Source organism: Bidens hawaiensis, unplaced genomic scaffold (assembly GCF_021521415.1).
Source record: "Bidens hawaiensis isolate Kalapana, Puna unplaced genomic scaffold, B.hawaiensis_p1.1 tig00002477_1, whole genome shotgun sequence".
In the NCBI taxonomy this organism is placed as follows: domain Eukaryota; kingdom Viridiplantae; phylum Streptophyta; class Magnoliopsida; order Asterales; family Asteraceae; genus Bidens; species Bidens hawaiensis.
The window spans coordinates 1057129-1074112 of NW_027491136.1; the positions used below are offsets into that span (position 1 = coordinate 1057129).

A 16984-nucleotide genomic window follows, 5' to 3' on the forward strand; every position below is an offset into this window, starting at 1 on the left:
GAGATGGATAAGAACTCCATGCATCCATAGAGGTTGAATTAATATGTGAGTATAAAATTGTTATCCATTCATAATTATTTCTTATTTTTATTTTCTTAGACCTATAAATATTGTTCATTAAATATTGTTCTTAGACCTACACTGAAAATGTTTATAAATTGATTTAATATAACAAAAGGTAGATATGATTTCATTAAAGATATAAATATTTTTATTATACTGACATAAATACCCTCCCCCTCGCATTATTAATCTCTATAATTTAGGTAATTAGTTATTTAATTAAGTAATAGATTGATATGTTTTGATTACACTGACATAAATAAATTTTTATTAAAAAATAGAAAAATAATTTAAGCGGAAAATTTTGGCTAGTAATGAATCTTTAAGTAACATGTGTCCCTAGTTATTTATTTATTATAATAGGTAGATTTTATGTACTTTTATTGTAACTACATCACATGATATTTTTTAATTGTATGCTATACCTTTTTTTTTATACTAACTCGTATTATCAAGTATATTTTGAAAATTCGATTGATGGTAACCAAATTGTCTGAATACCCTGCTAAGTTATTCAAACTTAACATATATTTTTTTAAAGTCACTCAACTTTAAATATACTTCTCACTTTTATGAGTTGGTTTTTTATAAGTTAATTTTTATTTAAATTAAGTGTCCTAAATGCAACGAATATGTATTTTGGTTACATATAAATTGGATGTGGCTTAATGATAGAGCACTCACTTACTAGTGAGAGGTAGGGGGTTCAAACCTCACTATCACCAATTTATATGGAAGATATGAGGGACGGCTAGGGTTCGAGTCCTGATCTCACCCGGTTTTACCGGCTCCTCGCTGTCGTGCCGTTTGGCCGACGTGGGGGTCGGGTTTTATCCGGGGAATCCCTCAATAGGTAGACCGCTAGGGGCTCCGTCCGTCCGGACTCGTGGCCGGCTCGGGCTACCTTTATCTAGTAGAGACCACGTACGAAGTACCCGGCGTTACTTAGTTTGTCGTTCCAAAAAAAATATATATTTTGGTTACTATTTAATGATTCTTTTTTACAATTTAACCTAAAACTGAACATGCATTATTTGATTAATAATTTTTTCTTCATTTCTACTTCAAATTAGTTTAACAATAATCATTAAATAGTAGTTATGATTCATTTATGTTTCATTATGCCACTTGTTTTTGAAATATTAAATTAAAGTAGAATAACTTAGAGAAATAAAATAAATTTTGAATATTTTAACAGAACATTTTTTTAAGAAAAGAAAAAAAACTTGGTTTGAAGTTTATGAGAGAATTTGAAACTATGCTATTGCTGAACATTTTTTTGTTTTCAAATAAATATTAATTCAATAAAATGATTTTTTAATGGGGTAATATCCAGTTACAAATAGTGTTGGATACAGAGTTGCATGTGTACACAGGACAGTACTGTTTAGTTTAGCGTCAGCATTTGTCCTAATCATCACCATTCCAACACGCGTACGTGCAAACCGACTACACAAACACACACTTCTAGTCTCTGCTTCTTTCATCAAAATCGAAAACATTAATTCGATCTTAATCTCGACTCACTTGTATGCTTCTCATCATCTACTAAAACGTACATTTAGGATCCACAAAATATATTATATATGGCCGGAGTTAACGGTGGCGGTGACGTGGTGAAAGTTGTTCAGCCGGTGGTGCTGGCCCCACACCCAGCAAGAGATCAGCTTCAAAATGTTTCCTACTGCATTACTAGTCCACCCCCATGGCGTATGTTTTTTATTTTATTTTTTAATATTTATTTCATACTAATTTAATAGAAATTTTTGAAGATTTTTGATGATCGAAGAACATTGCCCCCAAATATGTTATCGGCAATAATTGCCCGATCTAGCTAGGTCGAAAAACATTTAGTTGTGTTGTGTGCTAACTATTTGATTTAGAGATGACTATGGTGATATAGATGTACAAAGAATGGTTTATTTGTTTATAATTGCATATGTTTGTACCTTTGCATATGGCAAAGTTGGCAGACTAGCCTGTGTGCAGTATAACTGGATAATTTATTATTATTGGAATAAAATTTTGACGGGTTTCATTTTTCTTTCTTTATAAAGTTTAGGGTCTTGGGCATTTTTATATAATTTTAAAAGTCTTAAGAATTTAATCATACTAAAAGAAGGATTTAATCATAAAGTACAATGACTTTCTGATTTAAGTTTAAAAAGTTAACTGATTTAATCATAATAAAAGGAGACATAACTTGTATAATTTCTACCTACCTGTACTGCTATTTAGGTTCTTTGAAGTGTCAAACTATATTAATTTGATGCTAGATTCTGAACCATTTGATGTGAATTTGGGTACCCCCTATAATAAACTTGGTGACCCACCCTCATTAAAAAGTATTATCCATCTCACATGGGAGGTAAGTGCGGTAAGCTCTGATTTATTTAAGTATCTTAGCCAGTCTGAGATTTTACAACATTATTTTCTGGCATATTTCAATGACTTCATTGGTTTATTAGTTTGAACTTCAATCCCTTTTTATGATCGTGTAACATCTTCAATATTGATTTTTGGAATTGAATTTCACGGTTCTTTAACCAAAGAAAATGCACATTGACAAACATGCATTTGGGTCACATTTGAATTCGGTATGGGAATAATATTTTTGTGTCTTGGGGGGAAATAACAATATCATACGGCGGACTTTATAATGGATAACTCCCATACATGCTTCTGTTGATATTGGTTTTTTTACATTGCTCTAACTTTTGCATATTTTGCTGCAGATGAGGCTATACTGCTTGGTTTTCAGCATTATATAGTAATGCTTGGAACAATTGTTATTATCTCAACAGCTCTTGTTCCTCAAATGGGAGGAGGCAATGTAAGACTTCAAATCCAAATACATATGTGGTTCACTTAACTGTTTTGTTTGTTGTTTTCGACAGTTAACATGTATTTTATGTCATTCCGTATGCTTATGTCTTTATAAATATCTAACTGGAACAATGATCATTATTTCTGTAGAGAGAGAAGGCCGATGTGATTCAAACTATGCTTTTTGTTGCTGGATTGAACACATTTCTGCAAACTTTGTTTGGGACTAGGTTGCCTGCTGTCATTGGAAGTTCATATACTTTTGTTCCAGTTGCGATCTCAATTATTCTATCCGGGAGGTGGAACGATCCCAATCCTATAGAGGTTCGTGAACCATATTCTTTTAATCTTTTTCTAGGACTAATAAATCCATAATTAAATACTTATACTTATATCTTGTGCTCAGAGGTTTAAGAAGACAATGCGTGCGATCCAGGGTGCTTTGATTATTGCTTCAACAATTCAGATCATTCTCGGGTTCAGCGGTCTTTGGCGTAACGCTGCAAGGTTAACTTTAAATTATATAAAATTTTATGACTGCCTTCAAAACAGGGGTGCCAATCGTGTCGGGTTGATGGTTATAATTGTTTGACCCAAATATGGTCCATATTTTATCTAAATATATCAAACGGATTGACGTGTGGTAATCTAGCTGTAAATGTGCTAATTGGGCTGGTGGTGTAATAAATAGGTTAAATGGCTTAGCAGGTTGACTTGTTTAAGTTAGACAAGTTGGAGGGTTGACCTCTTTAAGTAGATAGGCTGGCGGGTCGCCCTGTTTAAACAAGTGGCTTAATCAGGTCAACCCGAACACGACCTGTTTTTTCTAAAGAGGTCAACCGGACCGCAACCCATTTAGTTAAACAGGTCAACCCAAAGCATGACAACCCAAAACCTGATTAGTTACTTGTTGAGCTAGTTTAATGTCGGAATTTGACACCTTGACATCACAATATTTCATTGTTCTTTTTGTTAATAGGTTGTTGAGTCCGCTTTCGGCTGTTCCTTTGGTTGCTCTTGCTGGTTTCGGGCTGTATGAATTCGGGTTCCCTGGGGTGAGTACTTATCTTCATAACTAAAAAGAATTGAATTTTACATTTTATATGTGAATTTTCTTTGTATTTTTAGGTTGCCAGGTGTGTTGAAATCGGGTTACCTCAACTCATTATTCTAGTACTTCTATCTCAGGTAAGATTTCTAAAAGAAGATACATATTTAATTTACCATCATTCTTCAAGGGTTTAGTTTCCTAAACTGTTAAGTGCAGTACGCATCCAATATGATGCATTCCGGAAGAAATATATTCGAGCGTTTTTCTGTTTTGATTTCCATTGCAATCGTATGGATTTATGCTCACATACTTACCGTTAGTGGGGTCTACAATCACACCCGTTTGGCGACGCAAATAAGTTGTCGTACGGATCGCACTGGACTAATCCATGCTGCTCCATGGTTAGAAGACAATTTTTCTTTCATAATATGTTAATAATCTTTAAAATCCCAATAATGACCAAAAAGTTGGCAGGTCAGCGGTCAACCCGGCCCAATTTATGGCTAATCGGGTCTTTTCATTTTCAGGATAAGAGCTCCGTATCCTTTTCAATGGGGTGCACCCTCTTTCCATGCCGGTGAAGTTTTTGCCATGATGATGGCTGCTTTTGTTGCTCTTGTAGAGGTTTGTTTTATGTTTTATGTTTATGAGCATATCTGTTACATGTATATATTGGCGTTCGCCTCCGTTGGAATACATTCAGATAATGCCAATCCACTTTACAATATCAAATCCATATGTTTCACTAATCTAGTTGAAGTCACTAATAGTTAAAGATGCAATTTATTTAAGTTATTTTCAAGATTTTTAATTATCAACGGTCATATAATGTTTACATGCGTGTTAGACAACGTATAACACACTTTCTGTGAAGGTAGCACACTTGACTTTTATTTGACTTTTCAAACATCTTTTGCATGTCTGACGGTATAATCAGTCCACTGGCGGCTTCATTGCGGTTGCAAGGTACGCAAGTGCAACTCACATGCCACCGTCTATTCTAAGCCGCGGTGTGGGTTGGCAGGTAGATATCACTTTATCTTTATCTGTTACCGAATATTTAATATAATCTTTTTAACAAAAAAATGTCATTGCTTAATAAAATTACAAGATCATTGCACGAAAAAGTCAAAGTTATGTGCTTGACTCCTTATCTTTATGCTTTTCTTTGTAGGGGATTGGCATATTGTTATCTGGTTTGTTTGGATCTGTTAGTGGATCTTCGGTATCAATGTGAGCCCAAATACAACAATTTATATACTTCCAATCAAATATTTAAAAGGGTATTTGACTAGATGCTTTTCACCATTTTGCAGTGAGAACGCTGGTCTTTTGGCTTTGACCCGTATTGGCAGTCGAAGAGTTGTGCAGATTTCAGCTGGTTTTATGATCTTCTTCTCGATTCTCGGCAAGCCCTTTTTATAAAACCAGATTAATCTTTTGCAACAGATTTAAATCATTTTTGTGACAGTTTTCAATAAAATTATAAACATATTACATGCTCATGCAGGTAAGTTTGGAGCAGTTTTTGCTTCAATACCCGCACCCATAATTGCTGCTCTATATTGCCTTTTCTTTGCTTATGTCGGTAAGTTGACGCAAATTTTCTAATCCGCCCTCTTTTTCATCACTTTGTTTGGTAAACATCGAGGGTAATCCCGTCATGTCATGACAGGTGGGGTGGGCCTTAGCTTTCTTCAATTCTGCAATCTCAACACCTTCAGAACAAAGTTCATCCTCGGGTTTTCGGTCTTCTTGGGCTTGTCCGTGCCTCAATACTTCAACGAGTATGAAGCTATCAACGGTTATGGCCCGGTCCACACTTCTTCAAGATGGGTATGAATACAATAATATTACACAATTTTTAGTTGTAATTAGACTTCACAAAACCACATCAAATGGGTTAATGTCATGTTATCAAATCTTTAACCATATGTATACAAATTTTGAGCTAGAATGTTTGTAGGTTTGACCTTAAAAGTCAAACGATACCTTTATTTTGGTTTCTATAACCAAGAATGCTTTTACCATAAAACATGACAACTTTGTATGTCATTTTATAGTTCAACAGCATGGTCAACGTTCCTTTCTCGTCAGAAGCGTTTGTAGCTGCGATGGTCGCGTATTTTCTAGATAATACGCTTCACTATAAAGACGGTTCGGTTAGAAGAGACAGAGGCAAACATTGGTGGGACAACTTCCGTTCTTTCAAGACGGATTCCAGAAGTGAAGAGTTCTACTCTTTACCCTACAATCTCAACAGATACTTCCCATCTGTATGATATCCTTTTTGTCACATATGATGTATGCAATTGTAATCATGTTATAGAGGTTTGGTCAGTCTTGCTTAAATGATATGTTTGTATTTTACATTTAAGTTTTTATGGTCATTTGTAAGCTTTTAACTTTTGGAGCAAAAACATTGTATATGATCGTCTGTTTGTTTCTTAACTATAAGTCGGTGGCAATTTTGTATTAGGGTTAAATTAGTGGTTTAAGCTTGTGTTATTATGATTTCAGTTTTGTAGACACAGAAATCACTATGGTGATTTCGGTGGGCTCTATGGGCTTTGGGTTTGGCCTTTGGGCTTGTATGCAATCCTATATATAGTCGTGTTTAGTTTATCATTAGGGTGGTTCATTAAGTGCGTTTACGGCTTATGTACCGGACGATTTCCGTTAATATAATTGTGTGAATTGAAGCTGTATCCTCTTGTTCTTCATCTTATTAATCTTGAATCACCCATGGTGTTTAGATTCTGCATATTCATCGTGTTACTTGATATACTGAAAGATCCACGGATTCAGGACTTACATTTTGTTAACTTTTGCAACGCAAATCTTTGTATACTATGGTTTACTTTATTCATGTGGTCATGTGTGAAATTGTTTGATGGAATTTGTTTAGTCAGGCTTAGCTGCACAAACGGGTCAATTAATCGGTTAGGGTTAATCGAGCCGGGTATACCGGTTTCGGGTATAACCGAACCGGTTAACCGGTAAATAACCAGAAAAATAACCGAACCAATTAACTGGTAAATAACTAGAAAAATAACCGGGGTTTTCAAAAATATTTAAAAAACCTAAAACCGGTTTCGGTTAATCGGTTCCTGGGAAATCTATAACCGGCTACTAACCGTCGGTTTTTTCCGGATAGAAACCGGTTAGAGAATGACCAATTACTAACCGGCTAGAGAATCGGTTAGAAACCGGTTATAGTGTGCACCTCTTTGGGTTAATGGGTTTCACAATCATTGGGCCCTATTTTACAAAGAACTTTATTTTTATTGGGCTTTTATTCAATTTCTACACTGTAGTGTTTACTAAAGTTTTCATGAGTTATACCAGTGGAAGTTGTGATGATGTTTAATGCTTTTCTCCAATAAAGTATGTGAAGTTGATGTTGTGCAACTGGATTAGTGACGTAAATATGAACAGTTATTGCATTTGTGCATCAGATACGAGTTCCTTAATGCTTTTTAACACTTGAAATTCTATAAATTGAGTAGATTGCTATCTAACATCAAACCGAGTGATCCTAGTAGGAAAATTCATAGATTCGTTGCTGCTTACGTACACGAATGTGCTTTGTCTAAAATCTAGTCCGTATAAATTTAGACCTATAGGATAGTGTTGGTCATTCTGGTTATCCATGCACCGTAGTAGCACAAAACACGTCGGTGTATCATTTGAAATGAAACTTGTTGCGAAAGCCAAAAACCAGTTGGGCAATAGTTGAACCAATGAATTAAGATGTGTTGAAAAAGAGTTTGCCTCAAATGAAGCATGAAGAGGTGAGTGTTCGAGATAAGCATGTTAGTAATGCACTCAATGAGTCTAGAAAGTAACAAATGTAGCATTATTTTACATAAAATTCCTCCAAAAAGAAGAAAAAAAGCTTGGTTCAAGTGGCAAAATGGAGCTGCGAATTTGAATCTTTTGACGACTACTTAGGCCGTTAGGCGTGTCATTAAAATATTAAATTAATAATTGCCTTATTTCATGATTAATTATGTATAAAATCAAGATTAATTTTTATTTAATATCGCTTCCCTATTATATGTTCTTTTAGGGGCATGGTTTATATATATTTTTTCTTTATAAATTTAAACAGACATTTATAATAGGAGATTAATATCAAGCCGTTTTGATCGACTAGAAAATACTTATGAATAAATCAAACACCTGGTGATCCTTTAAAAAGCGGGAAAATGACTATGAACTCATAACCTCACATTTGTGAGGAAAGACACCATACTACTAAACCAATATGTTAAGGGTGACAAAACAAACCCAAATGGGTTGTTTTGGGTCAATTTGGATAACTTTTAAAATTGAGATGGGTCAGGATGGATCAAAAGAATTTTGCAAAAGGGTCAAGATGAGTTGGGAAAATACTAGTGACTTTTGGTTATAGGTTAGAATGGGTTTGCTTATGGGTTAGAATGGACTAAAACAAGCTTTATCCAATTTTATTTCAAACAAAACCCACGGAACCGAATAGAAACTGAGAAATCGAAACCGAAATCATTGAAACCGAACATATACCAAAATAAAATAAAAGCAAAACCGAAGAGAAAAAAAAAACTGAAAAAACCGAACCTGAACCGAGAAAAAACCGAGTTTTTTTTAATGAACGAGGAAGACCGGGGAAGCGTTTTAGTTATTTTACTTTTTGCGTTTTCGATTTATATTTTGAGTTATTATTTTTTTATTAATTTTTTTGAGGGGTTTTTGAAACCCTTTATATTTTAACCTTTACTTAGGTTAACTTTATCCATCTTGACCCATACCCATCCTAAACTGAATAAAACCGAGAAATCGAAACTGAACAAAAACCGAAAACATTGAAACCGAATAGATACCGAAACGAAAAAAAGCAAAAATGAACAAAAAAAACCGAACCTGAACCGACACAAAACCGCGTTTTTTTTAATGAACGAGGACGACGTGGGAGACATTTTTGTCATTTTAGTTTTTGCGTTTTTGAGTTATTATTTTTTTATTAAAATTTTGAATATTTTTTTGAAGGGTTTTTGAAACCCTTTGCATTTTAACCTTTACTTGGGTCAAGATGGATTAACTTTACCCATACCCATCCTAACACTCTATTTTAAAAATCCATCTTGACCCATACCCGTCCTGACCCAAACTCATCCTAACCCATCACCCAAATCCAACCCAACCCATTCATATTGCCACCTCTACAATATGTTATGAAATCGATTATAACTATTTAATAGTTAAAGAGGATATATTATATTTTAAATAAATTTGCTACTTGTGACAATCAAGTAGTGTAATTGCACTACACTATAAACACTACTTGATTCTCACAATTAGCATGTTAATTTGATTTGTATTTGATCCAAACTCAAAAATAGATTATATAAACATCAGTCACATTATAAAAATTATTATTATATGGCCTCATATAGTTTTATATGCTTACTCTATTTGTAGCTTAATTTCTTCCCATTGATGAACTTTAAAAGTCAACAGGTAGTCAAGGCATCATTCCTTTCATAATAACCTTATATGCATAGGTGGAAAGTTGACCCACTAATCGCTAGTGTCTTGTAGATAGGCCATTATAACAAAATAGACCCATTATAACAACACTCTATTTATCTAAAAATTGAACACTCTTTTTCTTATAGCATCAGCAGCACTCTTGTTAACAAACAAGATCATCCACCCGACTTTTGCCCCTTGGACTGAGACGATTATCTCTTCTCCCTTATATTACGGTCTCTTTCTCTCTCCCCCTCTTTTAGAAAGCCGAGCTTTCTCATTTAAGAACCTTAATGTCTCTCTCTTTATCACGTATACAGCTTATCCTTCCTCTCTCTTTCACGTCTATCCCGACTCCATAAACCAATGATTGCAAATGCTATTAGAAGTTAAGCTCTCTCATCATTAGTTTTCTGTATCAACATTTTAGTTTTGAACTCATTTTCATTTGTATTTAGCGTCTTTACTTTTTGATGATAACAATATTACAAGACGAGTTATGATTTTAGTGTATGTGGTGACAGCCACCATAGCATCTCCATATACATTGCAAGGATTGTTGTGCTATGATGTTTATCATGCCACTTTGTTGATAGCATTAGCCATATGCATGGGCGATCGGCCTAGATCGATCTACATAGACAACATTGGTGTCCCATAACATTAATTAGAAAATATGTGTTATATAGGGTCCCATACTCATTTTTATGTGTTATACAGTAACAATAGTTACTTTAATGTCACGTAACAGTACGTAATAAAAAAAAATGGTCACATCACACATGTGCGATTTGGCTACTTTGCTCAAAAAAATAATTAAGGATTTGGGATATGGAGTACTAGGAGTAGGAGGCACTAATTAACACAAGCACATGGAGTGCACTGAAATAGAAGCTCAAAGCCCCTGAAAAGATATACATGCATGAAAGCCATTGACATTCTTTCTTTCTGGGTTATGGTCCGCCACAAAGCTAGGTGCACATGGTGATAACAATGGAATGTTTGGTGGGTATTTGTCTACTTATGTTATATATATATATATATATATCTACTTAGGTGGCTAATTATCACATCTTATTTTATGAATCAGATAGAATTTAATTAGTCAGTGTGAGAACATGTGGAATGCAGATCCTCATAAGCATATATCATCCTCAGATCTATCGTGTTACTACTTACTAATTAATTCATCCATCTTCAAAAAATCTCATTTTCGCTACAATCTAGCTTGTTCCTGCTTGTTTCACAAGCGTCGTTTCATTCTCAAATCTCATGTACATCATCACTTTTGTAATTTTTACATGATTAAATTATTTATTATTATAAGTATTTAGTTTCTAATATTGTACAATTATTTGTATATTTAAACTTAATAGCGCTAAATTATCATATAATTGAAATAAGAAGTATAAAAAAGCAAATTAAATATTGTATAATCAGGAAAATATAGTCTTTTAACCTTTATATATAATTTATTAATGTTTAATATATAAGTTGATGTATTTATAAAGTTTATAAATTTCTAAACTATATTAACTTTGATTCAATAAGATTTTTAAAGAAAATATAATGCACAAATTCATAAACTAAACGGTTCATAGATTTATAAATTTATTTGGAGTACGTCATTGTTAAGTTTATAGATTTAAAATATCAAGGATGTCACCCCATGTGTGTTTTGGAGCCAGTGATATCTGTATCTATGGTAGTAAAAGTTGTTAGGCAATGTTAAGTCCGTTGAATAAGGAGTAGTAAGTATGCGTCTAGTTGGGGAGTACTTGAGAATTACTTGCTGAGTGCTTGGCTTAGGCAAAGAGTACTCATCGATTACTCGTCGAGTACTCAGTCGTTTAGACCAATTTTTACTTTTTTGAGGATTCCATAGTTTGTTTATGGAAATCGTTTCAATAATTTAGGGTATCTTTGTATGAGGTAATGGAATGGTTCCATATTAATCGGTTTGTTGAGGATTCCATAGTTTGATTATGGCGATCGTTTCAATAATTTAGGTATCTTTGTATGAAGTAATGGAATGGTCGTTGGAATAAAAAGGATCATCATTATCATTCTACTATCTTGTCCTGGTGTTGAATTTGGTGGTTCAGTGCCAGAGGCAAAGTCTTAGCCTTCAAATGTCTAGGGTTCAAATCCTAGAAAATAGAATAAATTTGTCTTTTAAAAAAATCCATTTTCCAGTTCGGTTAACTTATCATTGGCTTGCGCTATTTGGTAGGCAGGAAAAAATGAAGAATAAAATAAAAATTAAAAATTTACCCACGCCTGTAAAATAAAGAAAATTTACCAAAATTAAAAAAAATGGTAAAGGCAGTGGTGGTGGCGCCGACATATATAGGTTATGGTGGTGGTGGAGGTGATGACGGTGGTGGCGGTCGCGCCTGCTATGGAGGTGACGCCGGTGGTGGTGATCAAGTGGTAAGGGTGCTGGCATGACAATTGTGACACATCGATGGTGGCAGTGGCGGAGGCGATAGTGTTTTGAAAGAGGGAATGTAATGAAAATCTGGTGGGTGTGGATGAATGGTATTGATGTGCTTAGGGTAATCAAAATTTCTTGTATAATTGGTAATTTTATTCTATTATCCAACCAAACACACTCTATTTTCATTCACTCACAATGATTCATTTCATTTTACTTGCCATTTGAACATACTAAACACTACCTTACCTTAGTCAATTATAACATTTCCAACCCATGTCTCATCTACATTCTTAAAATTTAGCAAAACTAGTATTTAGACCCCGGGGCAGGGGGCATAAAAGCTATAAAAAGAGTCCAATTTGAGCTTGCGATAATCAATATTCGGCGATTCTCTAACAGATGAAGGAAGTTACAAATCGATATAATGGCAATCAAAAACAACCTAATACAAAGTTTTGTCCAATACGCAGATTTCCTAAACAGGTGGTCCATTTAGTGGAAAGATTTGCAATAGGAAATTTAAGCAAGCCAAATGACATCAGAGCAATGGCTAACCTTAGAAATTTAATAAAGCCTACTATTTGGATGAAAAAAATTAGTATAAACCATCTAAGGAGTTGTTTTGACCGGTCCAACCAACCCAATTGGTACGGTCTGAAACTCTAGTTAGTGATAAGTCGATAACTCTTACACAAAAATTGACGATGAAGTTGCAAACTTTGACAAAGAAACCAGTATTTGCCTTTCATCTTTCAACAAATTTCACAAATTAATCATGCAAATTCAATCAAGTTTCATTTTAACCAAATTCTATATCAGTAACATGCAACTAATTCTAATTTTTCATTGTCAAATCAAAAAAATTAAATTGAGAGAATTCTAAGCAACAAACTGAAGTAAAACTCTTAACCAATAACATAAATCTAAGCAAGTTCATATTTCACAATGGAGGGTTATAGGCATTACTTTATTATTGAATTTTTTTACATTGTAGCAAATTCACCCACAAAAATCTATATTAGACCATGAGATATAATGAAATCATCGTATGTAACTAAAAATCCTAAATGACTAATTTATCCTCTACATTAGCGTCATTTAGTTATCGACATCAGCACCTTCATTGTGCAGATCCGAAGCATCGCGATTGCTATGAACTTTTGTTGCAATTGACAATTTACTCATTGTTTGGTCAACAAAAGTCGTAGACAACAGCAGCATTTGACAAATCTTAATCACCCTAAATAATCGTTCTGACAGATCCTCTTCTTCCCTTGCTTCCAAAAGAAACCCCACAATCACTCATGGACGTTGCCACACACCTAACCGCCATATGCAAAATTGAAGCGACGATCTTAATTTCCCAAACCAAGTCTTAATTTGAGATGTTAAACAACAAAGACATGTGTTGCTTGATTTTGATGGAGGATGAAGAGTTACCAGGTTGCAAAGAGAGAGAAACAAAGTAAATAGGAAAAGGGAAAATTCTCAAAATAGCTATTTTTAGAGTGAGGATTCTCAAAGTAACCCTTTTTTTAAAAAAATTATTTAAAATTTGGACTGCAAAGACGCTTTAGGAAATAATAATAATATAGGGGTAGCAGGCCAAAATTCTAAAGAAAGTCGGGTAGGAGACGAGATTTGGGGAAATAATGAAGGTAAAGTCCAAATTTTTTTGTAATCTTGTAACAAAAGTTCAAATTTTTTCAAAACTTTTATTTTAACAAAACCGTCTTAAGAGACTGTTTTTTTTATGTTTCATATATTTCCCGTCCATATTTTTTACAATTATACCCCTGAACCACCACCACCTTGAACCACCACCATCACCGACGCCGTCGGCCCCACCCCATCACCACCACCGTCAACCGCCACCACCATTTCATAGATCTCCGCCGTCGCCGACCTTCTCTAAAAATAAAAACCCCTTTTCTTTTCTTTTCTATCGGCCTCCCTCTCTCTGTTTTTGTGTTTTTGTTAAAATGGTGTCAACTCAATTCGATGAAGAAACCGTCAAGACAATCGTTAGACAGGTACGTATTCATTCCATTCAAGTCTTATTATTATAATCTAATAATCTGTCATTTGATTTGTATAACTTTGATGGGTGGCAGGTTGAGTTCTATTTCAGTGACAGCAACCTTCCAATAGACACTTTTCTCAAAAACACCATTACTGAGGCTGAAGATGGCAGTATCCTTTCTTTTCTTTTTAGCTTTCAAATTAATATTCAACAATTGGTATTTTTTTGGTGATTTTAAATTGATAATCTGTTTATTTTAATGCGTGAAAACATGATTTTTGCTTTTAAAATTACTAGTATAGTTGTGGGTTAGTTTCTTAACGAAAGAACAGTGGTGAGTTTGGCGTTGATATGTTCGTTTTCTTGGATGAGAGGTCATCTGGGGCTGGGGGATGATATCAAGGCTGAAGATGTTTCCGATGACACCGTCGAAGCCATTGCCCAGACTTTAAAGGCCAAATCAACTACTGTAACATCCCGGCTTAAGCGGAAACGCCCGAGTGTGACGTACAGATTGCTCAAACACACGTGGCACTATTAAGTGACCATAATAACATTAATTCATTTAATAAGTCAAGAAACACAAGTTCGAAAGTAACAATACAAGTTCAAACCAAAACATAACCATCACAATAGTTCTTTTATTGAAATACCCTAAGTAATCTAAGTGTCTTCAATACTTCAACCTCTAATCACGGTACCTGTAACATATGTATAAAATATGGTCAGCTATAAATATAGCTGGTGAGTTTCCACAGTTTAAATACGTACATAAAAACCATACAATTCATAGACATGTGATAAACGAGCAAGTCCTTTCCAGTTGGTACAACCAACGTACTTGGATAATCGCGCAAGTAAGGTCCTTTCCAATTGGTAACAACCAACGTACTTGGATAATGAGGCCCTTTTTCACTCGGTACAAATGGACCAGAGTGCAAAGGGGGGCGTATGATCATACTTAATGAGGCTTCCCAATCGTGCAAGTAATATTCGTGCAAGTAATACAAGTAACACACAAGTTCATATACGAATTGTAGTTTTGTAATAGAAGAAACAATGCTTGAATTTTTCATAAGGATACATATGCTACCCCAAAACATTAAAAAATTAAAAAGGGGTGGTGAAAAACTCACCTTAGTAGTTGTAGTGAAAAAGGAATAAGAATAACTTGAAGGTGTCAAAGGAAACCGAAGCGGTCAATCCGTACGAACTATAAATAAGAATAAACACGACTTTTAACGGCTATTCTAACGGGATTCTAAAGTTGATTAATTGCACGAATAATTTTTAGAATTTAGTCATTATTTTATAATTTTATTACGAATCTTATGGCTCTTAGATTATTATATTATTATTTATGTTTTAACGACGACTTGGTTATTAATACAATTTAAGCACTTTAATGGCGAGAAAACAAAATTTATATGTTCGAAAGCTTGAACTATTGTTTATAAGTCGAAAATATAATTGTTGCTTTAACAAAACGATTTTTAGAGAATTAAAGTTTACTTTGCAATTATTAAATGATTTTTAATAGCGGCTTATGAAAACGAGAAACTTGGTTTTTAAGGGTGAGATGGTGAGTTATATTTTATAGTTAATTTACATAATTTTTATTTAATTTAAAAAGGTTTTTTATAAATTTATTTTGATTTTTAATGATTAAAAAGGATTTATTAATTAGGTGAAAAATTAAATAAAAGGAATATGGCTGACCCGGGTTTCGAACCCGGGTCTTGAGGTTTACATGTGCAGTGTGTAACCAGTTGAGCTAGGGTGAACATTCGTTTATGCTTGGTTTCCCTTGTTTAAATATAATAACAGTTTCTAATAATTTTGTTTAAATAATAATATGTTATATAAAAAAAAAGAAGGAAGGCATGCGTGACCCGGGTTTCGAACCCGGGTCTCTTATTTGTTATCCATACGCATTAACCAGTTGAGCTGAGTTTACATTCATTGAAAACATAAGAATATATATATATATATATAATATACTTCAGGTTCATCTTCTTCAAGAAGAACCCTAGAATTTCAATTGGTGATTCTGTTCCATGTTTGCTCAATTAAGTTTAGGGGTTTTGTTTGTTGGTTCATCAACACTAAAAAGCATATAACAATTACATTATAATGTATCGTTTTGGTCGAAACCCGGTTACCGGAAAATAAATTAAAGAATCTCCCAATTACATAAAATCTGTGTATTAGAGGGGGGGTTGGAGAGGATGAGCAAGTTGTGACGAAGGTTTGGGTTCTATTTATACTACGGGGTGGAGCGTATACGCATTAATTCGTTGATTTGGTTATCCAGATTTTCCGGCGAGGATCACGGGTATTAATCGCGATTTATAGGTTGTTATACGATAATTAAATAGGTTGTTAGGGTGTATTTACGAAGATAATTGAGTTTTATATAATTTATTTTATATAAAAAAAAGTCTTAAAGGAAGGTTGGAGGCGGCCGGAGCCGTTTTTCCGGTGGCCAGAAAACCGGGCCGGAAAAACGAGGAAGAGAGGGGGGGGGGCGGCTAGGGTTGGGTATTTTAATAATATAATTTGAATTATTTTCATTTCTGGTCCCTCAAGTTTCATAACCTTTTAAATGAAATTTTAAATTCTTTTAAGTTAAAATAAGTTTTCAAATTTTACACTTTTAACCCTAAACTAAATAATCGAATTAAATAGTGTTCGGTTTTGGATTATTTATGCGTTTACTCGTACGTTAAGGCTCGGGAATTTATAACAATGAACAACGAATAATGAACATTAAATGTCGAGAATCACTTTATTAAAACATTTAATACATCGAAACGACCCATCGGGTCGGGTTTACAAATACAAATACGAATCGAAATTTGACAAATGTCACAACTACCCTTAAGATCTCAGATGATGGTCAGAAGGTTGGGAGGACTACTGAACTCTTAAAACCCGACGAGGCGACGGGGGAGATCCATGAAATGGTGGTGATGGGGTGGAGCCGATGTAACATCCGGCCCCTCACACCACCAATATTGTCCGCTTTGCCCACGAAGAGCTCAGGGATTTGTTTTTGGTTGCCCAT

The 16984-nt window shown here is 34.2% G+C and overlaps 1 protein-coding gene and 1 long non-coding RNA gene across 2 annotated transcripts; both read left to right on the forward strand.

The window, feature by feature from the left end:
• Nucleotides 1-1649: 1649 nt before the first annotated feature.
• LOC143619591 (nucleobase-ascorbate transporter 6-like) lies at nt 1650-6343 on the forward strand. Its single transcript, XM_077091483.1, has 14 exons — nt 1650-1773; nt 2799-2896; nt 3040-3213; nt 3296-3396; nt 3869-3944; nt 4018-4077; nt 4157-4341; nt 4468-4564; nt 4878-4964; nt 5115-5173; nt 5257-5348; nt 5451-5528; nt 5616-5776; nt 6004-6343. The coding sequence occupies exons 1-14, from the start codon at nt 1650-1652 to the stop codon at nt 6220-6222; spliced, it is 1611 nt and encodes a 536-aa protein (XP_076947598.1). The 3' UTR covers nt 6223-6343.
• A 7530-nt stretch (nt 6344-13873) lies between these two features.
• On the forward strand, nt 13874-14376 carry LOC143619592 (uncharacterized). The gene is made up of 3 exons (XR_013151207.1): nt 13874-13927; nt 14009-14087; nt 14250-14376. It is a non-coding gene; the product is annotated as an uncharacterized LOC143619592 (long non-coding RNA).
• The last annotated feature ends 2608 nt before the right edge of the window (nt 14377-16984 follow it).

Bases quoted from the DNA above. Each gene is read 5' to 3' on its own strand.
- LOC143619591 (XM_077091483.1), top strand. From the start codon at position 1,650: ATGGCCGGAGTTAACGGTGGCGGTGACGTGGTGAAAGTTGTTCAGCCG. The intron at 2,897-3,039 runs GTAAGACTTCAA...TTATTTCTGTAG, and splicing joins CTCAAATGGGAGGAGGCAAT to AGAGAGAAGGCCGATGTGAT. The intron at 5,529-5,615 runs GTAAGTTGACGC...ATGTCATGACAG, and splicing joins CCTTTTCTTTGCTTATGTCG to GTGGGGTGGGCCTTAGCTTT.